The 23,081-nt window shown below is 40.6% G+C and overlaps 2 protein-coding genes across 3 annotated transcripts; one reads left to right on the top strand and one right to left on the bottom strand.

Moving 5' to 3' along the window:
• Positions 1-658: 658 nt before the first annotated feature.
• LOC308405161 (uncharacterized protein) lies at positions 659-12,887 on the top strand. 2 transcript variants are annotated; one of them, XM_080895611.1, is made up of 8 exons: positions 659-745; positions 6,625-6,688; positions 7,134-7,181; positions 8,071-8,100; positions 8,754-8,819; positions 8,949-9,017; positions 9,228-9,270; positions 10,476-12,887. In XM_080895611.1, exons 2-8 carry the CDS (start codon positions 6,634-6,636, stop codon positions 10,519-10,521), a joined length of 357 nt encoding a protein of 118 aa, XP_080751737.1. In that variant the 5' UTR covers positions 659-745; positions 6,625-6,633; the 3' UTR covers positions 10,522-12,887. The 2 variants fall into 2 exon arrangements, with proteins under 2 accessions (XP_080751737.1, XP_080751738.1); XM_080895612.1 differs by lacking the exon at positions 659-745 and adding an exon at positions 1,800-2,024.
• A 1,834-nt stretch (positions 12,888-14,721) lies between these two features.
• On the bottom strand, positions 14,722-21,183 carry fxyd5 (FXYD domain containing ion transport regulator 5). The gene is made up of 10 exons (XM_080895610.1): positions 21,052-21,183; positions 19,615-19,660; positions 18,375-18,455; positions 18,077-18,205; positions 17,947-17,994; positions 17,513-17,557; positions 17,037-17,072; positions 16,878-16,952; positions 16,735-16,780; positions 14,722-15,162 (listed from the first exon to the last, which is right to left on the bottom strand). Exons 1-10 carry the CDS (start codon positions 21,106-21,108, stop codon positions 15,138-15,140), a joined length of 588 nt encoding a protein of 195 aa, XP_080751736.1. The 5' UTR covers positions 21,109-21,183; the 3' UTR covers positions 14,722-15,137.
• Between the last annotated feature and the right edge of the window lie 1,898 nt (positions 21,184-23,081).

Here is a 23,081-nt window from a genome sequence, read left to right as displayed (position 1 = left end):
GACACTAATGTGAGACCTGAGCTAGTGATCACCATTGAGCTGGCAGCAGTCTAGTTAGGAAAGTGAGCACTAATAGGATAGTTAGTCCTGCAGGAGGACACGTCACGAAGTAAGCTGTTGTTGCAACCGGTCCAGAGACAAAATGCTAACAGGGCTGTGACAGGCCACGGAGAAATGTCACACTGGGAATGTGGTAGAAGTCATTGTTGGTCATTCCCTTTGGCAATGACAGGCTGCAGGGTCATTATGAGGGGAGAAGAATAAACAGAAAACTCACTACCAATAGCTACTGGCTTCTGACAGGCCTGCAGAGGAGAACATAAAATTGAATTACACTTTAGATTCAATAATAAACATTTGAATATGCTCCTGCATCCCAGCTGCAGGAAACATGCACATGGAGGAAACAATAACACGATTAAGAAACAAAGATGAACTACCCTGACAGCAGCAGATGATTTTATGAGCACAAACAACACACTGGCGCTAATGTGATCACTGTACTCCTATTCACTTGGAGCACCGAGCAAGTTTCACAATCTGCATAGCAAGTCAAGTTGTAGAACAGATAAGATAAGTGGTGTCAAATTTCCACAAGCTCAGCAGCCAATGACGAAGTTTGTTGGCTGACTACACCTGTATTAATGTGCACACACTCTGGCAGTTTCCATGATAACAAGGATCTTGGAGAGCGAGCAACAACATACCAGCAGAGTATCGAAACAACTGAACAACTCATTTAAATGTAAGTTCACCTCGCAGCCAATATTCTACCTGAGTTTTGCTTACTGAAACTGCACATTTGTTCCCTACATGTTAGCTCCCTGCATACTTTTGTACTGTATGCCTTTTTATTGCAAATAGCTGGGAAACGTAATGAAACTCAAATTGTTGCTATTATTTTATTTTTTTAGCATTATTATGGTAAGAAATGCAAACTGCTTATCGGTGTGGTGGCTCTGTTTTTAAAGTACAAGTCAAGCGTATAAAACAAAGCGTTCTCATCGGGACACCAGTTAATACGACTTCCGTTTCTTTTCTTTTTTAAATATCACTTTACTTTTTTTTTTCTTTTTTTTTTAATTTCTGAGGGAACTGGTCATTCAAATCTAGACAAATGACTCAAGGGAGGCAACAGAAGTGTAAGCAAAACAGCTACTGCAAGCTAAACCTTAAGTAAACGAAGCACTAGCCTGCTAAAAATAAAAACAACAGGCAGACTGTAACTGTTCGCACAAGCGACTTTTGAATGATGAATGATTGTTAAGTACAGCCGAGCACGATCAAACCAGGTGGCGCCAACTGGTGCGAAAGTACAAAGTGAATTTAAACACATTGAGATATTAGCGATTTTCCTTTAAAAAACAAAACAATAAAGCTTATGCAACATACAACTGGACGAGGAAAAGCTTAGATTCAGGCTGAGCTAACACACCTGTGCTTGGTGCAGTGGCGCGCGCGAGGCTGTCAATCAGCCGCGCGCGTGTGGTCGTAATCAGTGGCTGAATAACTCCGAGCCAACTAACTGTCTGATCATAAGTGCTGTAAGTGTTTTGTTTTCGCTCCCCTCCCGTTGCAGCTTTTAGTTTCAGTTTAAACAAAACCATCATTACCAAACCGGGGGCAAGTTCTTCTTTGCCACATTACGTTTAACCCCCACTCGTTTTCAGGAAACTCACTTCTTGACAGCTCTGAGGAACAAGAACAAGAGAGGCGAAGGTGCTTTCCGCCAACTAAAACTCCAAGTGTTCAGCTAGTAGTTTAGCTCTAAATGAGTTGACAGTGAATCCCCCTTGTAGGTCAGGGAGACGGAGAGAGAAAAGAAGAAGCTTGCCCTGATCGTGGCCTACACAGCAGAAAAGGGTTTCCTGTTACACACTCGGCCCCCGCGATTTACTCATCTGATCGGTAGACGTCTGCCGTGAGTCCGCCACTTTAAGGGATACACAAGGATATTATTACAAAAACCGCTCCATATTCCACAGTCGGAGTGTGTGTTTTGAAATGGTCTGTCTCTCGCATTGGTAGGTCACTGGATTTTTAAACGTTTCACAAGGTGCGATTTTTAGTATTCAAATGCTACAGGAAATCAGCCAGCTTCACAGTCTTATTGTCTTTGCTAAGTTCGTGTAGATTGTTGTATACCTGTCATTTTAATTATTATTATTTCTTTTGTTTTTATTTTTTTAGATGTTGATTGAGACATACTTGATTCTTAACAGTAGCTGATCACGCAGTGAGTCAGCATCAGTACTGTAATTTTATCATCAGTTCAAATCAGCAGGCTTCTTCCATAGAGAAACAGGTGCTTTTCAAAAAAAAAGAAAGTTTGATTTCTTTTTTCCTTTCTTGGGACACTTCAGCACCCCTTACCTCACTTTCTCTGTGTGCTGCTTTCATACCAGTGCGAGTGAGTCTGTTTTTTGTCTTAAAAATTAATCTGCAAACAAATAACAGTGTCTTTTCCCCACTGTTCTTAATCAGGTTGCTTGCAGGGCTTGTCAGAGGTAGAGCACAGGTATCAAATCTTGATCTTGCAGAAAGTTTTTGCTCACAAAAAAAAAGAAGATGGTGAGAGAGAGATTTTGTGTTGCTTGTTTCCTGACAATGCATTTCAGATAGGTTGGATTTTGAAAACCCTCGATGTGACCAGGATAGGTCTTGTGATAGTGTTAACAAAACAGAACAACAGCTTTATCTCCATCAGATAAAAGTAAAGCTGAAGAGTATGTGCCCGGTGTACTGTTTGTCCTTATTCAGGTTGTTGATGCCCTGGTCAGAGCAAAGGTTAAAATGCACCTGCATTTTTTTTTTTTTTTTTTTTTTTTTTTAACATTTTTTTTGTGCAGCTGTGGAATTATACCTGCTCATTCCACTGGGTGCTAACCGGTTTTATGTTTTTGCACACAAACACAGGCAGAAAGGGAGGCCAAATACAGGATATGAGTCTCTAAGACGGCGGAGCCCCACAGCCAGTCACACACTCATATCCTCTTAGTTGTTTTACTCTTAGCTGTACGACCTGATGCTCAAGAAGTCACCCACAGTCTAACACTGTATTGGAAATAGCTGTGTAGTTGTCATACTTGTTGTCTGCCCGTAGTGGATTTCTCACTGGTATGCACGGAACCGACTGAGTTATTGTGAGTTTTGCTTTATTTGATTCTTTTTCTTTTATCATTACTTTCATTGTCACTTTGTTTGTGGTCCAGTGGGACTGCAGTATGCTATAGAAGAGAGGGGGGAGGAAAAAAGGAACAGCATCAACTTCACTTAGATAAACAGCTGCTGCACCGTTGGCAGAGCTGAGTAAACATTTCAATAAAAATATTTTCAGTCTTCGCCGAACCAGAATAAGCATCCACTTCTGGGAAAATAAATGGGGAAGAATAACGAACAATCTCAGTGCCTTTTCTCTTCCACGCAAGCTCTCATATACCAAGTTGGTTTAAGCAATAACACATTATCAGAATGATGGTAAAGTTTTTTTTTTTTCCTTTTTCGTTGCAGTTGTGTCCTATCGTTCAGTTTTTCTTGTATTTGGTTTCCTGTTAACACTTTACATGGAAGAAATTCTGATATTTTTGCCCACTTTGATTGTTATCGTTCGTATCAGAGCCTTGTCAAGGTGCACAGTGGAACGAGCAGAGGGCTGTTATCTGTGTGAGCAGATAAGAGATGGTCGCCACTGCAGTTAAGTTTATGCACTTGCACTAAACTTCTGTTTGTGCATCTGTTTCGCTGTTACAGATGAAATTGGATGGGTTGGAGGGAGTCAAAAACATTTGTTCCAAATTAACTCTGGTAAACAAGATTTTTGGTGCTCTTAGGTCTGCTAATGTGGCTAGACAGGTATGATGTTCAGGGTTAATCCTGTCAAACTGCATTAGGGGAACTAAAACAAAACCAAGACATATTCCCCCTGCAGCATCAGCAGCACAGTGTATATGCCTGTCATGCAGCACCGCACTGTAGTTTGATGATTTGTTGATTTCTTCATTTATTGTCTACGATCTTTGCACCTGTAGCTAGACGGCAGCTGGCATATGCACTTTACAAGTTATCCCCCGGTTATTATATGTGGCAAATTGGGTGTGGTGTAAAAGAGCAAATTCAGTTGTAATTCAGATATGCAAGAATATATTACTCAATTTGAAAAAAGGAGGGGAAAATGGGGGTAAATATTATTCAGGAGCTGTTTTGATAGAGAAGCAGTGGACTGGGATGATAAATATTTCCAAATTGGATCAGCTTATTATTTTGCCCAGTGCAACTCTGAAAAGCAAATTGGATACACAGAAGGGGATTGTATTTGCAGCTTTTTAGGTTGGCTGCGTTTGGAGATTTTCTTCAGCTGTTTAAGAGGCCTGCACACAGCACACTCTCGCTCAAATCAGTTGTGTGATTAACATCTCTTTTCCAATATAATCAGCCCAAATACTTCATGATGCTGCCCTACATTATAGATATTTGTCTCACATGAGAGACTACAGTTTTCGACTGGCATAACAGTATTTATAGATGAGATTATACATGGCAGAATTAAGTGTTGGGTAGATCTCTCATTAATCTGTCCAAAAGCGTATTGCATAAAGAAGTGATGTCTGCTAATCCCGTTTCTTATTGCCCCTGCATCTTATTCACTTTCATTCACCATATTTGGAATTGGTGCTACTAATCAGAGATCATCGTGGACTACTTCCTTAAATTGTGCTAGTATAGGATATAGTAAGTGACTAAGTGCTGGGGTAGGCGCCCCTTAGTGTTTCATAATCTACATCTTCACAATGCAGGTCACCTCAGTTTTTCCCTCACAGCTAAGGAAATAAGCACACAATGGGGAAGGCTAACAATGAAGGGGCGCCTACTGTGTAACATGTGACACAAAGGTCAGTGGGAGAACTGCAGTGTTTCTGTGTACAGTATTAAACGCTGCATGAATGACTATTGGTTCCTGACCGCATGCCAATTTTTGAGTGACTGAACCGCGCCATGAAGGCTACATCCGGGACACTGAGTGGGAGAAAGGTCATTCTCATGGTTTTTCCATTTAAAAATATCTGCATCCACTTTGTGTTGGACACAGCTGGGGCTTTGTTTGGCACGTCAAGAACACCTGCGTTTCACATCTACATGGTTTTAAAAGGGAATAGAGATGGCGTTTGTTTTTGGGCCCTCTGCCATGAGGAAGTTCCGACATGGATGTTTTTTTTGTTTTTTTTCTCCTCCTCAAAAATAACAACGTACCATACAAAAAAACAAGAACACCATCATGGAAAATGTATTTGTCACTCGGTGTCAATGACCAGATTAAGGTAGAAGGAAATGAAATTAAACTGAGCTCATATTTGTTTCCCCCTCCAATTAGGATGACAATAGTAACCTAATGCTTGGCAGGATGCACTAAATAAATAAGAAATACATTTATTAGTTTTGTCACGAGTTTGAAAATGTTGAGCAATGAAACAAACCAACAGAGGCCCAGGAGAGTGCAATCAAACAATGAGTTTATTAAAACACACGCAGCAAGTATGCAGCATCACATCAGCACACATCTCCTGCTAAGAATACACTTGAAAATGATTTTATAACATCAGGGTTCATGCCCCTTCTTGCATCAATTACACATCGAATACATCGATTGCAGTAAATGGTACACAGAAGTTCCTCTTATAACACCTTCCATACATGGCAATAAATTTCAAGCCTATATGGTCTCTAAGGGCTTGTCCTTTTCTTAACTGGTCTTCTGCCATCTGTTACTAAGCAAACTGAAATGCAGTTAGAAGCTAAATGAATTTCGGGCCTTTGGCCTGGCAGGTTTCTGGATTATATGTGTGTTGTAAGCGTGTATGCTGTTTATCCTTCTATGCGCCAAGTCACCTACACAATAGATTGTGAAGACATAGCGCTTCACAAAGCTTAAAACCTTCTTTAATAGACTGAGCATCAACACTGAATGAGCACAAACATGCAATGTGTATAAAATAATTATAGCTGCATCTGTAATAAAAAGGTTAAAGTGGTGGCAATAGCTTTAATAAACATCTTCAATGCAATATCAAGGCTGTGGGATATATTATTAATGCAATGTTGTATTGTAGCAGTAAAATGATTTTCTGTATCTCCACAGTTTCCTTTTTGTTTTGTCAGTGAACCTCTTCATGGACACCTTTCTTGCTCAATCTTGTTTTCTTGCCTTGGTCCAAAGGCTTTGCATGAGGGTTGGAAAATGATGAATAGGCACTTGTTGCTAGCTGAGTGTGTCAGAATCGTTAGAACGTTGGGTTTTTTTGTTTGTTTGTTTTTCTTCCTTCTGTTGGGTATCATGAGGGGGGAACGCCTGTTGACACCACCCATCTAGGATTGCAATCTAGTTATGCACGCATGCCTTTAAAACTTGTTAAAGTAGCGCAAGAACTGCCTGCCTCAAAATTTGTAGTTTTCCACTGACTAGCAGCACTCAGAATGCCAGGCAAGACCCCAGTAATAGACAGCACTTCAGCTTTCAATCTCACTCAGTCTCTAAACCAAAAAACACCAAGCTTTCACACATATCAGTGACTGAATATTAATAGCAGATATTTTTAACTTCGTGTCTTTTTTTTTTCTTTTCCCCTGCAGCATTTGAAGATGATGCGATTGCTGTGTCTATGTCTGCTGCTACTTCTGCCAGCTTCTGCTGCTGGTAAGTTCTCATATCTTTGACTCTTTCAGGTGATAAGCATCTAATCAGGGTCTATGCATCCCTGTACCAGCTCCTGTTTTCCTCAACTACCTGCATATGTGTATGTGTCTGTGTCATCCTCAACAAGGTTAATGCGTGCAGTCACTGTTGATTTCCTTTTTTTTTTTTTTTTTTTTTCTGCCTATTGGACACACTTGAACAATAATAAGTAATAAAAACATGCATGAAGTTTATAGCAGCAAGCCCATGGCTGTGCTTTCTTTGATATGGAAGATGTCATAAATGAACAGGTGACAGGAGACTCTGTGACGTACATGAAGTACAAGTATGCAGTTAAACCGACTGAGTCTTCATCTGCGTGCTACACGCTGAGTGCCTCCTTTGATATCACCAATAACTGTTTTGAATAATAAAATGTTTGAAAATGTGTATCTCACTGTTTCAGCTCTGCAAGCATTTCGTAACTCTTCAGAACTTGAAGGATCAGCTGATGGTATGTAAGCCATATTTTGTCCAGTAGTACTTTTACTGCATCGCCTATGGAACAAATTGTTTTTTGCAGCCTGTCACTTTAGGAATCAGTCTGACACATTAATTCATTTTACTTAGAATTAAGCGCTCGGATCAGCAGGCCGACCACACCCGTGCATGACGGTGAATGGCCTATTAATGTGTTTTGAGAAGAATTACTAGGCTTAAATATTCTGAAGTCATTTAGCTGCTTCAACGTGTTTTTCATGTGCTGTCGTTGTCGCCTAAGTGTTGATCCTTGTTTTGACTCCGGGTAAGCGTAGTCAGAGGGAACAAGTGATTTATTGATTTATTTATTTATTCATTCCCCCCTTGTAAAATAGAAATATGATATGAAATAGAATATCATTAAAAACATGATATAGCTGTATAAATCAGCCCCGTGTGTAATGGTGGGTTATAATTTTCCATATCTATCTCCACTCCTGGTAATTGTTGTATGGTGGCTACCACTTAAAGCTCTTCTTCCTCATTTAGAGTTTTATTATTTGCTCACAGTTGAAGTTGTTTTTAAGGCCGCGTTGTTCTTGTTTGCAGTCTTATTGTTTAGTGTTCTCATAAGGTTTAGCTTCCCTGTGTTACAATATTGATTCTTGTTTATAGTTTTCATTTTTTCCTCTCGGACCTCTTGGCCTCAAACTGATTTTATATTCCCACCCCTTATCACCACCACAACCACGATCAATAGTGTTGCTAAAAGATTCAAAGTGTTGTCTGTATCCTCACTGTTGTACAATTTAAGAACTCTTACACTGTTAATATAAGAAGGCGGTCATAGTGAGAACCTGCATTTCTGCACTGACTGAACAGACGTCTCATTTGTCCCCTTTTTTTTTTTTTCCCCCCCGCAGACCCAGATGACGAGGATTATGTGGAACGTGGTGAGTTTGTTGCCCTACTCTGTGTAGTCTCTATTTCATACACATGCACTATACTGACAGCTGCACAGAAGCCGGTATATGAAGGTTATGGCCTCTGTTATTGTCAGTAAGTCTGTATAGTATATATAGGTTGTTCTACTCCACTAAGCTGTGGCCCCAGTTGGCTTTTAGCTCCCCTCAACCATTACGGCCTGAATAGAATCAATTAGCTCTGTAGAGGGGGCCCTGTGGATTGTGCTGAAAGGCCAATGAACACGTCAACATCTCCGTCATCCTGTCGGTCAGCTAATCAACACTGGCATTCTCGTTGTCTCACCATCCGCTTTTCCGTCACTCCTCATCTTCGCTTTGATAGACATTTGATAGACTTACAGATCTGTTTACAACGGCCTGCCTGCCAAGTGGAGAAGCAGCATTTCTGAAAATGGCTACAATTCTTTTTGAAGCCCCAAGTACTCTTTTCCTCTCCTTGTAGACACACGTACATAGGCTTAAATCTTTTGTTCATTTCCTTTAAAGTGCATTTAAATTTCTCAAGCAGCACACGAGTCAAAATGTGCAGATAAATTAGGGAAATTTCATTTGTAGAAAGTGTGTGTGTTTGTGTGTGCGCGCGTGTGGACATTTTGACATTTCTCTTTGTAACTTTCCAGAAGCTTCAGCCAATTTGAATCTAAATGCTGGGCCAGGCAAAACCACTGGTGTGGAGGGCAACAGTGGTAAGAAGTATCTGAATTGTAATTATTTATATATAGTAATGTATAAAAATGATTTTAAATGTCAACATTTGCAAGTGATTCATAATGTCATTGTGCTGATTCCTTTTTTTTTTTTTTTTGGTCTTTCAGATGAGGGCTACATGATTATAATAGTTATAGCGGGGGTGGTGTTGGCTCTTTCGGTCGCAGCAGTTGTCAGTAAGTACTCTACGTTTCCTTGAAATAAAGCCTTTTGCATTTCCACAGGTGACAAATATATTCCTTTAAAGCCCTCCAGTGCTTGGCTGGAGTCAGCATAGTTTCTGTGTGCTTTGTGCAGCTTTTAATTCTTAAACAAATGTGAACTTTTCTCTTGTGGAGCGTTGACCTTATTTGTTTTCTTTCTTTTTTTTCTTCGTTTACTTGCAGCCATATTGATAGTGAAGCGCAAGATGCAGCAGCAGGAGCAGGGGTAAGAATTAGAACATTTTCTGACTATTTTCTTTGCATCTTTTATGTACTTCAGTGCTCAAGAAAAACGCTGTATGCATATTCTCATTATGTCCGTTGTGCATACTGTGGCAGCGTTTTTAAAAATTCATGTTTTTCTTTACGCTAAGTCGGCCTTCGAGTAACAAAACCAGTCGGGTGGGTAACAGCCTTTCTGGCTCCCTTGCCGATTTGTCCCATTTAATCCAACTCGTCAGCTTGAAAACTAGAGAAAAAACAAAATTGTAAGCTGCATCCACCCATTTGAGCCTGTCTGGACTTGCACAGCAATTAGTAACACAGTCTGAGTCCTACGCCACCACCAGTGAACACACCACACCTTACCTTTTTAGCAATCAAACAATAACCTTAAGGCAGGGCCCCTAGGTCTATATGACCGAATGGGACAGGACTTAACCTGTTCAAAAGCTTACCTCATGAGCTGAGGCCTAAGTAGACACCTCTAGTCAGAAATAACGCAACGGGGTAAACATGAGACTGACTCAATGACAACAGTTGGCCAACGGCAATCAGACAGCAGAACAGCCTAAACCAGTTAAACTGAGAGACTCTCTCTGTTGTTTTGGGTTTTTTTTGGGGGGGGTTTTTTTTCCTCCTCTGTTGGAGAACATTTTGCAGTGTAATCAATTTCTTTTGTCCTGGAGGTGTTATGTAATGTGATGTGCAGGTTGGGTCAGAGGGGTCATGGAGGTCAAATCGGGCTTCAAAGATCTTTAAAGCAGCAGCGAACAGCTGTCGCAGAGCGGATCCCCAAGTCGATGTGCAAGGGTTAAATTCCTCTGCAGGATTACTGGCTGCCTCCTGGGGCTGCAGTCAGCTCTGGCAGTGTTTGGTGCTGACTGATCGCTCTGTTGAAAAGAGGCTTAATCACACAGCAACCTCTGGCTTGTTGGATCAACAGGTTGGATCAACAGTGCCTTGCCAGGTTTATAAGTCCCACCTGGGGATGAGCTGTGTTCTGAGGTGATGCAGTCACTGTGCACCTGTCAAAGCCCTGTAGCACTCAGCAGACATGCCGTTTCCTGAACTCCGCCACACAGAGACGCTTCTTGTGCATCTCCAGACGTTTTCTAAAAATACCTTTAAAGGTGAAATTTTGCTTTTAACCTGCTTCACCTCACCCCCTCCTGTGGTCTCTTCTCTCTCTCTTACTCTGTCTCTCCTCAGGATCTACTCTGTGCCAATAGAACAGGACCACAAAGGGTCCGTCTAGTTCCTGGTCTACAGCTTCAAGCCCTATAACACACAGGCAAGAGAGGTCGATGCATCAGGAAATGTTATCTCCTACTCTTTGACTCAGGACAGCTAGACTTCTTGGAACAACAGCCTGCTTCTGAATGTTCAGTTCATTCCTCCCTCCCACATAACCTCCTATACATGTGTAGCATATGCAGTATGTTTTTTGTTTGTTTGTTTTTTGTATATTTTTGTGTTTGTCCCAGTCATTTGTTCTGTACATACACATAATTTAGCCTGGGACTTTTGGAACACAGTCAAACCTTCTAATTGGATTCTATTTGAGGAATCCAAATCAAAGCCAGTGAATGTGGCTTAAAGCTCCTTTTGTTGAAAGGGATAATTTAGCACAGCCAGAACTCCCTGATTTTTTTTTTTTCCCCCTTTAATTCCTGAGACAAGAAATTATTCCCAACGACTATGCAGTGTAACTCTGAGAGACCCGTCTATGTGAAATGGTCGTTGAGTGAGACAAACCACACTAATCCAGCCTAAGCCGGCCTCACGTTCATTCCTATTCACTTGTGTCACATTTTCTCTTCCTGGCCCATTAGGAATGACAGGAGGCAACAAAATAGGAAGATAAAAACCCGTTCACTGTCTTCTTAACTTCCAGTTACAAGAGGAGAGGGGGGGAAAACCCCTGAAACAAGTGGAAATGGCTAGTGCTAAAACCTTCCTGCACTGCCACAAATTAATCAACCACCATGAATGATGATGTTTTCCAATCCCCTCTTCTTGAAAGGCTTTCACTTTAGATTGTAAATAGCTCTCTGAATGCTGTGGAGAGTTAGATTAATGCCTCCCACACTGTTACAGAGAACCTCGTTATGAGGGAGGGAAGGATAAAATCTCAAGAATTAAATAAAGTAGGATGATTGGGGAAAATGCCAACAATGCCTTTGTTTCATTCATACAGAACACACAGTTTTCTCTGGTTTTATGTAAATCAACCTTTTCGTGCTGTGTGCAGGAACCCTTTCTATCCAAGAATCTAAGGTGCCGGCTTCCCTGGTTGTTTGTCGGCAAAAGGGAATCTGTTTTCCTTGTCAGCTTTTTGTCTGTGCCATCAGAAGGAGCACTGATAATGGAATTAATAACACTGGGAATGACTATATAGAGTTAAATAGTGGATTTGCCGAAGCAGCGTCTCACTTTTCTCTTCCACTAAATATCTTGCAATATATCTTGCCACTGGGGAGTGGGCCTGGCTGCCATCCAGACCTGAGAGCAAACCTCCCCCCCCTCTCCCCCCACAACAACTATGCAATCAGGTCCTTATCAAGGATGTGCACTCCCTATTGGTGTGTGTGCTGAAGTGCTTTCGTTTAAAAACAAAAACAAAAAAAAAACTATGCTTCCCACTCGATGTAACCCAGATGTGATTATTGTTTGTGCGTTTTGTTTTTACTGTGCCCTGCGCTATTGTTATGTCTTGAAAGTGTAGCATTCCCCTGTAAGCCTTCAATATCTGTCAGCATTTCAAAAAGAGGACTATTTGAGGGGAAAAAAATTGCAGCACGAAACATTTCACTCTTCTCTGTCTGTCAGTCTGTCCCTTAGTATTTACTGATTCTCACTTTGTAGGACAAGCATAGCACATTTCCAAAACCGATGTAGCAATGTAGAAAGCAATCGGGCTCATGCGGAAACCCAAAGAGTTATTCAGCACCAGCACGCCTTTAACCAAATTCTACTCAGCTGCTCAGTCTCGTAAAGCCTAACTGTTGTTACTCTATTTGTGTAAAGCAAATGTTGCTGTGGAGCTTTTTTTTTTTGTTTTGTTTTGTTTTGTTTTTCATCCCCTCCTATCTCAGTGATGTAAATGGAAAGGGTTATGCTAATATCTGTTTTGGGGTTTTTTTGTTTTGTTTGTTTTAACTACTGATATATTTATCTTTGCAGGCTAAAAGCATTGCGAAACTGTGCACTTAATCTTGCTTTCTAATACACAGTATAATCCATGTATTTACAAATGTACACAGCAATGCACTTGCATTGTCTCTATAGAAATCTCATGTTTTGGAGAAAGATTTTATTATGATTCTGGGTGGGGCCCACTGATAGTGGGAGTTTGTAAAATGTATATAAGTTTTGTTTTGTTTTTTATTTAGTTTCATACAAAACTACATTACAGGTCCTTCTCAAAGAAAATAGCATATTGTGATAAAGTGCATTATTTTCTGTAATGTACTGATAAACATTAGACTTTCATATATTTTAGATTCATTACACACAACTGAAGTAGTTCAAGCCTTTCATTGTTTTAATATTGATGATTTTAGCATACAGCTCATGAAAACCCCAAATTCCTATCTCAAAAAATGAGCATATCATGAAAAGGTTCTCTAAACGGGCCTGACCTGACTGCTGTCCAGAAGGCCATCATTGACACCCTCAAGCAGGAGGGTAAGACACAGAAAGAAATTTCTGAACAAATAGGCTGTTCCCAGAGTGCTGTATCAAGGCACCTCAGTGGGAAGTCTGTGGGAAGGAAAAAGTGTGGCAGAAAACGCTGCACAATGAGAAGAGGTGACCGGACCCTGAGGAAGATTGTGGAGAAGGACCGATTCCAGACCTTGGGGGACCTGCGGAAGCAGTGGACTGAGTCTGGAGTAGAAACATCCAGAGCCACCGTGTACAGGCGTGTGCAGGAAATGGGCTACAGGTGCCGCATTCCCCAGGTCAAGCCACTTTTGAACCAGAAACAGCGGCAGAAGCGCCTGACCTGGGCTACAGAGAAGCAGCACTGGACTGTTGCTCAGTGGTCCAAAGTACTTTTTTCAGATGAAAGCAACTTTTGCATGTCATTCGGAAATCAAGGTGCCAGAGTCTGGAGGAAGACTGGGGAGAGGGAAATGTCAAAATGCCTGAAGTCCAGTGTCAAGTACCCACAGTCAGTGATGGTCTGGGGTGCCATGTCAGCTGCTGGTGTTGGTCCACTGTGTTTTATCAAGGGCAGGGTCAATGCAGCTAGCTATCAGGAGATTTTGGAGCACTTCATGCTTCCATCTGCTGACAAGCTTTATGGAGATGAAGATTTCATTTTTCAGCACGACCTGGCACCTGCTCACAGTGCCAAAACCACTGTTAAATGGTTTACCCACCATGGTATTACTGTGCTCAATTGGCCTGCCAACTCTCCTGACCTGAACCCCATAGAGAATCTGTGGGATATTGTGAAGAGAAAGTTGAGAGACGCAAGACCCAACACTCTGGATGAGCTTAAGGCCGCTATCGAAGCATCCTGGGCCTCCATAACACCTCAGCAGTGCCACAGGCTGATTGCCTCTATGCCACGCCGCATTGAAGCAGTCATTTCTGCAAAAGGATTCCCGACCAAGTATTGAGTGCATAACTGAACATAATTATTTGAAGGTTGACTTTTTTTGTATTAAAAACACTTTTCTTTTATTGGTCGGATGAAATATGCTAATTTTCTGAGATAGGAATTTTGGGTTTTCATGAGCTGTATGCCAAAATCATCAATATTAAAACAAAAGGCTTGAACTACTTCAGTTGTGTGTAATGAATCTAAAATATATGAAAGTCTGTTTATCAGTACATTACAGAAAATAATGCACTTTATCACAATATGCAAATTTTTTGAGAAGGACCTGTATGTTTTAAGAAGTTACTTATGTTTTTATGCACTTTTCTCTTAAGGTAAACTCATGTTTATTTTGTGCCAACGATCACAATATATGTACATGTGTGATAGCTCACAGGAAAACTGTAGGTGACAGAATATGATGAATTGGATCTGTTTGCACAGCTGCAGTCACCTTGATTTTCTTCTGATGGTGATTACAACATACTACTGTATATTGTGTATCTATGCTGCGCTCTGGATTGTGTTTGTTTTTTAATAAATGTGTTATGAAATCTGCGTGCCTTCTCCCAGTTTCTTGTTTGCATAATTTTGATGCCATATGGATACAGAGATAATGTGCCAATGGATGTTGTTTAATCTAGGGCTTTACTCGCTTACAAGCATAGAGCCACTAAGAGGCTTAGACACTCTTACTAAACATCCTTTTTCGTTAAGATTCAAAGTGTAAAGCGAGTGTGGGAGCTATGATGAAGTGAGCTAACTTTTATTTTTATATCCTCACAGAACAGTGAAAAGGGCTGTGCGAGATTGTCAAATATGAGATGATGTGGGGTTATTCCTCATAACCTTTAATAATAAATCCGAGCTGTGAGACACTGCCCGTGGCTATGGCATTAGTTACAAGATGCAAAGGTCATTAGAAACCAGCCTGCTTCATGGCTGAAGGTTTGATTAAAGTGGGATTCATCTATTCATTATTGTCCCGGATAAATAATCACTTAACTTTTTAAAGGAATTTTTCTTGCCAACTATTGAAATAGTTGACCATGATGAACCCGATGATGGTTCCACTTTTTTTACTTGTCAGCATGAATCATGATTTCCAAGTTTATTTATTGTTTTTCTATGACGGTTACTAAGCAGTGTGTCAGTCCACATTCACGCACACACAGACTGTCAGGTGTTTTTCGATTGATGGATTCCTGGTTGTTTTCTTGCAGCTGTTTTCTTTGGTTACTGGATTCATACGTGCTCTCTCCTTATCCTTGGGCTACCCGGTATGACCTGGACCAAAAAAAGGGGGGGGGGAGGGAGGGAGGGAGGAGGAAGGCATTACTCTTAAAGAATCAAACACTATTTCAGCAATCAATGATATTCATCAAACCTAAATATGAGGAAAAAACAAGATCTGTTGCAGTTCTGCCCTACAAACAGCTTAATGATAATCCCTTTGATCTATTAATCATCAAAGAGATTTCAGTCAGCATTCTGTTGCGCTATTATGTCTGAAGTGACTCATTGCTATATATCATCAAGTAGCCTCTGATATTAACTATTTAAATCATCCAAATGCAGTTTCCCAACAGCACAAGGAGAGATGCTCCTCATGCACAATGGGCCGATATAGAGTCAGGTGAAAAAGAGAGTGCATTTTCTCTTACTTCCAAGGGTTTGGCTCAGGAAAAGAAGAAAAATAAAGTACACATTTAATGCTTCCAAAAGAATCAAGATGCTAAGTACCAACCAGGTGCTGCTAATCAAGTATATTTGCGTAACTGATCAGCCAGTATTAGAACTTCTATAAAAACTGAAGTTTTGGAAGTTTGCTGGAGCATTCAGGTGTGTGTTAACACAATCCCAAGGAGGAAAGACATCAACATTGATCTCAGGGAAGCAATTGTTGCTACCCATCAATCTGGGAAAGCCATTTCCAAACAATTTGTCCATCACTATGTGGCGATAAAGATTATTCACAAGTGGAAAACTTTTTGGACAGCTGCCAATCTGCCAAGCAAATTCACCACAAGGTCAGATTGTGCAGTGCTTACAGAAACTGCGAAAAACCCAAAAGCTCACCTCAAACAATACAGGCCTCTGTTAGCATGCTATATGTTACAGTACCATTAGAAAAAAACTAAACAAATATGTCCTTTTTGAAAGGGTTGCTCGGAGAAAACTTCTTCTAGCATAGCTTAAATTTGTAAAGCTGCATTTGAACAAACCACAAGACTTTTGGAACAACTTCCTTTAGCCAGAGAAGACTAAATAAAATCGAGATGTAATGCACAACATCATGTTCATCACAAACATCCAATACCAAATGTCAAACACTGTAGTGGAGTGGTGATGATTTGAGCTTGTTCTGCAGACAAAGGACCTTGGAATTTCCTTTGTCTGCAGAACTGACTCAGTGACTGAGTCTACTATGAAATCCCCTGTAAACCAAAATATTCTAGACATCTGTGAGGTCATCTGTCTGATAACTAACACCGATGAAACTGGGCCATGCAACAGGACAATGATCCCAAACACAGCTCTGGATTTACAACAGCATGGCTGAAAAAGAAAAGCGTCAAAGTCGAGCAGCAAACAAGTAATTCAAGTTATTACTGCTAAAGGTGGTTATACAAGCTATTGAATTCACACACTGCTTCTGCAGGTTGTATTTAAATTATTTTAGAACCTGGGAAGGACCAGATTATTTTTTTTATTATTACATCCTGAAATGAAAAACTTTAGACTTTAGAAGGTGCACTTTCTTTTTTTTCACATCAGGTATAGCCAGACATTTTTTGATGTTTAACTGTATACGAATTTTGTACTGATAAAACAAAAGTTACAAATGTAATTACTTACTTTGTTGACCTCTTGCGGCATTTGGGCAGCCGATTGAACTTTCCGCCTACAGTCCAAACATAAGCAAAAGAGTAAGGAAGTTGGTAGACTATTACAAGAAATTGCAAAGCACAAAAATAGCTTTCAGATTTTCAGATACTTACAGGTAATGACCAATATGCCAAAGACGAACAGCACTGCTGCAATGACCAGTCCAGCATAACTCAGGGACTTATAATCTAAGTATATAAAAAACAAATCAAATAACCACAGAAAACGAGTAACGACACACAATCAAACACAATCAAAGAGAAGCTTCTTACCATAGGTGAAATCTTTGTCCCACTCTGACTTCCACTCTATATGGAGTAAAGGAAGAAGAAAAAAAGTATTGACTTAAGGTTGACTGTTGAACAGAGGAAATATCTATAGGAACAAAAAAAGAGGCTCAGTGGGGAACAACTGTCAGAGATGGCATGAGAGATCTACTGGCTCTGCTAACATGCTGTTGATGGCGTATCAAAAACCTATCTATGGTAAGCCGGCACAGCATGAGGACACAAATATCTTATCTCTTCTTGCATAAGGTACAATCAAGCATTAATCTGTTAGCAAGAGAGGAAGTGAGGTGCTCTGTTCTATCACTACGCTGTGGGTTTGTTTGGAAGACGGGGAATTGTGATACTGTCACAGTCTGCCATGAGATAACAATAGAACCACGATGCCTGTGGCATTTAGGGTAACTAAGGAATATGGGAAATTTTTCCATTACTCCAGACAACTTTAGTGTTCCTTTTACCGATGGTTTTCTCGGGTGCAGAAGGGTTGGTTTTCACTGCAGGTGCTGGAAAAAAAGGGGAAAAAATTACTACATTGGACTTTTTTTTTTTCATCTCTACTGAATATGTAATAATTTACAAGTTAAAACTTTTTTATTTTTGGGACATATTGACTCCATAGCTTACAGTTACCTCTCATCAAACTCCAGATTCAGTCTTGTGTTTAAGTAATTAAATTTCTAAATGTTTCAGTAGAATGAGTCAAAAGGAAATGTATGCTTTTCAGAATGTAGCATTTTCTCTACCTCAAGTGCTCTCTCTCGCTCTATTTTTGTCGGTGTCTGGTGGTGATACAGTTTGCTAACGTGGTCTACTAGCTAAACTTAATGGCTCTACTGACTCTTGATGTTTGAACATACATAGGTTAGGCAAGGCAGAGGGTAAAGACTCATACCTGAAGTTGATGTGAGCTTTGGTTGACTTGTTGCTTTTGTACTTGAAGCTAAAGAGGATGAATACGTATGATGAGAAAAATAGCATGCAGAAGAGAAATAATGGGGTTAGACACACACAAGACAAACTACCTGCTGAAGTCTCTATTCGTGATGTGGTAACACTGAGGGAGACGTTTGCTTGCTGGTTTGTGGGTTTTTCAGGTATAGTTTCCAGGGAGCTGTTAATATCTCTAGTTGTTCTCTTTTCCAGTGCTTCTCCTTTTACACACAGAAAGAAACTGAATTAGATGGATTGACAGACAGACAGACAGACAGACAGATAGACAGATAGACAGATAGATAGATAGATAGATAGATAGATAGATAGATAGATAGATAGATAGATAGATAGATAGATAGATAGATAGATAGATAGATAGATAGATACCAGTGTTTACTGTAAATGTCGATTCAGCCTGCTTTGCATCTGTTGGTGTGGGTGCAGTTGCAGGTGCTTGGGCCCTTGACACTGTGGGGGGAAAAAAGATCACATGTGAAAAACTAAAGAAAAGTAGAAACAAACTTTCCATTGAAGGTTCCTATACTGTCCACTTTACATCAAGAACAAAGCACAGCGTTGTTAATGCCCGTGATTTTCTCAATGTGGCCAGACTTCAGAATGTGTCTGGCCAGGCACAGTAGCGAGGCCTGCAGATGCACTGAGTATGTCACAGTAATAGTCTTGTGAGTGGGCCTGTGAGGCAACCTCTGAGTGCAACAGAGCTGGATTGTTGTGCAAGACCACAGGACAGAGAGGCTGTTGTCTGTTTACTCACTCAGCACCTTCCAAATAGTGCCGAAGCTCCACAAAACCTCTACTTTCTTGGGCCAGTGCTGCCAGCACTACACAAATAAAGCCATACGAGGGAAAATATACTGAGATAGAAATGATTAACAGCTCACTCTACTTTTTAAAATTTTACCAATCCTTTTAAAATTTGTCACCTTCATGAATGGGACGTGTTGCTTAGATGTAACTGTTAACAAGCTAATCCCCAAGTTGCAGGCTATTTTTTTCCTAATCTTACAGATAAAAAAAATAAGACAAGAAAAAATTTTTGTTTTGTTAATGCAACACCCCCCATAAGCTTCACATGCTTTGCTCCACTGCTTACTCCTTTACTTTAAGGGGAACCCTAAAAAGTAATGAAGCAGACATAGTTCTTTATTACCACCACTGAACAGAATAAGCTGCACTAAAGGTTGGAAGCCACACAGTATTTTTAGCTCCATCCCATCACAGTTTTGTGGTTCAATGACGGAACCATATTGTTACACTGGCAACCATGTCACGATTGTAGGTGCAAGAGTTTAGCAGACAATAAAAGTCATTATAATGGACTGATTTTTTTTATTTATTTATATATTTTTTAGATATTTTCTTTGGCATTTTTTTCTCTTAGAACTTTCTAAAGTTCCCCTGGCTGGTTCTTGGTCCCATGTGACACTGCATTCAAAAAATCCTGCAAATACGCCAATGTGCATCCTAACATAGGCTTACTGCACAGATACCCTGCTAAAGCTAATCAAGGTGATTAGGTTGTAATGAAATCTACAGTCTCTTTCAACCCCCAAAACGTTCACACTTGACTTCAGTGAGCCAAGTCTTCAGATTTTCTGGCACTCACCTCTTAACATCATAAACAGGAAAATGCTCAAGTAAACCAAAGTCATCTGAAAGAAATAAAAACAAAACATGTTTTCATGAGATGCTGTGAAACAGTGATGCAGAGAATGCAGCTCTCAACTACTGTCTGAACAAACTGTTGTGCAGTTTTCACACAATCAGTGGTTACAGGATTGAAATGACCTCTACGATCTACTGTAGAAAGTAACTGAGTGCGCCTCAGATAACTCAGATGGCCCTTTTGAAAACGACTGGTGACACGTTGACTACATCCTCTGGTGCATGTGTTATAGAATATTCAAGCACATCCATACCGCATGCAGACAAATGGCTGATCATTAGCACTGAGAAAAACGCTACTGATTTGTACTGTGTCTCTGCAGTCATGTAATGATCATACAGTTGTTAGCCCTGGGAATGAAAGGCTCCGGGTAGACGATTGAGGCAATACAGTATTCACTCTCCAACATATTGTGCACCGCTCAGTTACCAGTCAGGAAGCTGTAATCAGTCAGGTTCGTGCCACATGGCAGCTTCCTCTTCCTCCTATAGCACGCGGCGACATCACCCACATGCCTCATTCAGCATAGCAGAAAACAAATTCTTACTTTGAATGTCAGACTTTATAAGACACTTTTTTTTGTCAAATGTGAGTGATCGAGGCCACATATTATAGATGCAGTCCTCCCACGTATGCCTGTGCTAAACTTTGTAGCTGTATAGATCTAACTTCATCATATTTTGTTAGCTGTCACCAATTAAAAAATGGCATTGGAGCATATGTCAAAACGACTCTTTTCATGATAATAGAAATCCTTGTACCGGCGAGCCGCAACCTCCACATCAGTGGAAAACGTTGGCTATTTCTTCCTCCCCCTCAATATTTTGCCAACGGCTTAAACAAAAACAAAACAAAACAAAAAAACAGAAGTAGGAAATAAAAGTGTATTGTGATGTATAATTTCATAGCAACACCTGCCAACGATGAGCAACAGAAGCAGGCAGGGAGGCTAAAGGAAGTCTGTGCCAGGGACTTAGTTTGAATCCACTCCCAGTGAAAAAAAAAAAAAAAAATTAATCATGATCTTTGACCTATCCGGTGGCAGCTCATCCTCCGGGCTGGGAACAGTGTGACAGGTGAGCATTTGTGGCCGTCATGAGCTCTGACAGCTCAGATTAGCAGGTCATGCCAATCTTCATTTCACTCCAGAGCATATGTCAAGATGAGGCCTGTATCCCCTGGGCTGTACAGACGTCTTTCCCTTCCCCTAGCCTGACCCACCTGCCTGTTTGTCACATCTTGCACTCTCACTCACTCTCCGTCTGTCTGTTCATCCATTTGTCTGTCATCCTCCATCAATCTCTTTTCACTTGGGTTAGACCAAAACACCCTTCAGCCCTGGGATATTCAGTCTTTCATCCAGGCTATTATGCTTACCTTTGTATCCATCCTGCGAGGTGCCCGAGTCCAGAGATGTATCCGCAGCTTCATCATCCACAGCGCTCTCCTCTGTGTGTCACTTGTGTGCAAGGCTAGTGGAGAAACGGTTAACCAACCACACCCATGTGATCACCCACTACTTCCTCACCCATTTGTCTGAATTCATTTTCAGACTTTCAGTCTCTCTCTCTCTCTCTCTCTCTCTCTCTCTCTCTCTCTTAGTCTCTTCCTCTGTGTTCTTTGGCTTCCAGTTTTCAGTTTGTACTTCTGCTTCATCAAAGCACCGTATGCCTTCTCTTCCTACTGTATCTATCTGGGCTAGTTAACCGTCTTGCTTCACATTTATTTCCTGTTTTCTCTCCATCTCTCATCTGACGCTGGCTTGCAAAAACAAAGAAATGTGACCTTGTATTAAGGGATTGCAGGCATGTTTACATTCACTTAAAAATGCATTGCATGCTGTATTAATTATCAGTCCCTGAACGCAATGAGATTGCAAAAAAATAAAGGCCAGAGGCCGGCAATGTGTATTATTCACTTTGAATTTTAACCCTATATTTTAAAGCATATAGAAAAGCTGCCCTGTGTACAGTTTCTTTATGTTTTGTAAGAGTTATTTATACATAGCAGTTTAAAGACTTATTACCGCACTGATTATAATCAACGTTCATACTCATACCCCAGAACATATCACTACAGAAAGCCGCTTCCTTCATATTTATTGTGATGTACTGAAGTTTTAAGGAATTGGAATTGCCAGACTCTTGAATTACTGCTTTTTGTCTGTCGTGCTTTATTGCTTCAAGGCTGAAGAAATGAAGGTTGTGATTGTGACCTAAGAGCTTTACCAAACTGAGAAGCACAAACCTACACTGTTACAGCAGACAAAGCCTGCAATTCAAGAAGACTTGCAGAGGAGAGTCTTTGTGCAGCGTGCTGGTGATGCATTTTGAACAGCTTTTCACATTTTTATGTGAAATGTGTTTTTTTTGTTTGTTTGTTTTAAGAAGTGTTAATATTTACACTAATCAACCACTGACAGGTGAATCATTACAGTGCTCTTGAAACTGATGTGAGCAAGGAAAATGGGCCAACTTGATGGCTAGATGAGTCAGAGCTCCTCCAAAACTGGGGTGCTCCCAGGATGCAGCAGTTAGGCTCACTGATGATGGATTAATGGCTGGCAGATCAGAAGAGCCTAATTGCAGAAAACCTGAATGCCATTTAAGAATACAAAATGCACTGCAGCATGGGTGAATATAGGGCTGGGCAGAGATGATGTAAAATGCTCAAGAATATTCAAGTGAGTGTTACAACTGGACCCTGGAACAACAGAAGATGACACAGTCTGGTTATCCGCTTTTTCGTTGCTTAAACCTTACATACAGCTGACATTTTCATACCTTCGAAGTATGACTCAAACCAAGAACTCCCTCACAATTGTCTTTTGAGGTTTCTAACCTGATGACATGCACACATTGCTCAAGATTTGTCCGCCATACTAAACACGCTCAAATGGAAAACATGTGTATTTCATAACTACGTCACTCCTTCCTGACTCTTGCTGGGTGAAACTGATTGCTGCATCAAAAACGTAGTAATTCGTAATTGCTTTGGTTGCTAGCGGATTTTCACAGTTATAGTTGCTCATGTTTGTTCACAAACACTAACCAAGCAGTAGTCTGTGCTTTGGAACCAGTGGTAGAAAGCCTTGCATGCGGGACTTTCCCACACTCACTGAAATGGCAGCACAGATACTATCTATAATCTTATGACCCCACCCCCTCCCTAATCCCATCCCCACCCAACCCTCCTTTTGATATACATTTTCATACGAGTTAGTTTAATCTCAATTAGATTAGATTAAATCTCACTTAGTAGAGTAAATTGACCTCCGTAAGACTCCTGCTCTTTTTGTGCACCACACATCATCGCTCCTGTGCTGTTTTACTCTTTCAAGATTCTCCCATGATCCTTCAAAAACCAGCAGGTGCCTGTGTCTGTGGGAACCTGGGCAGGTGTGGTAG

This window comes from Rhamphochromis sp. 'chilingali' (assembly GCF_963969265.1).
Source record: "Rhamphochromis sp. 'chilingali' genome assembly, chromosome: 11".
Taxonomy (NCBI): Eukaryota; Metazoa; Chordata; class Actinopteri; order Cichliformes; family Cichlidae; genus Rhamphochromis; species Rhamphochromis sp. 'chilingali'.
This window is presented reverse-complemented; position numbering and strand designations above follow the sequence as displayed.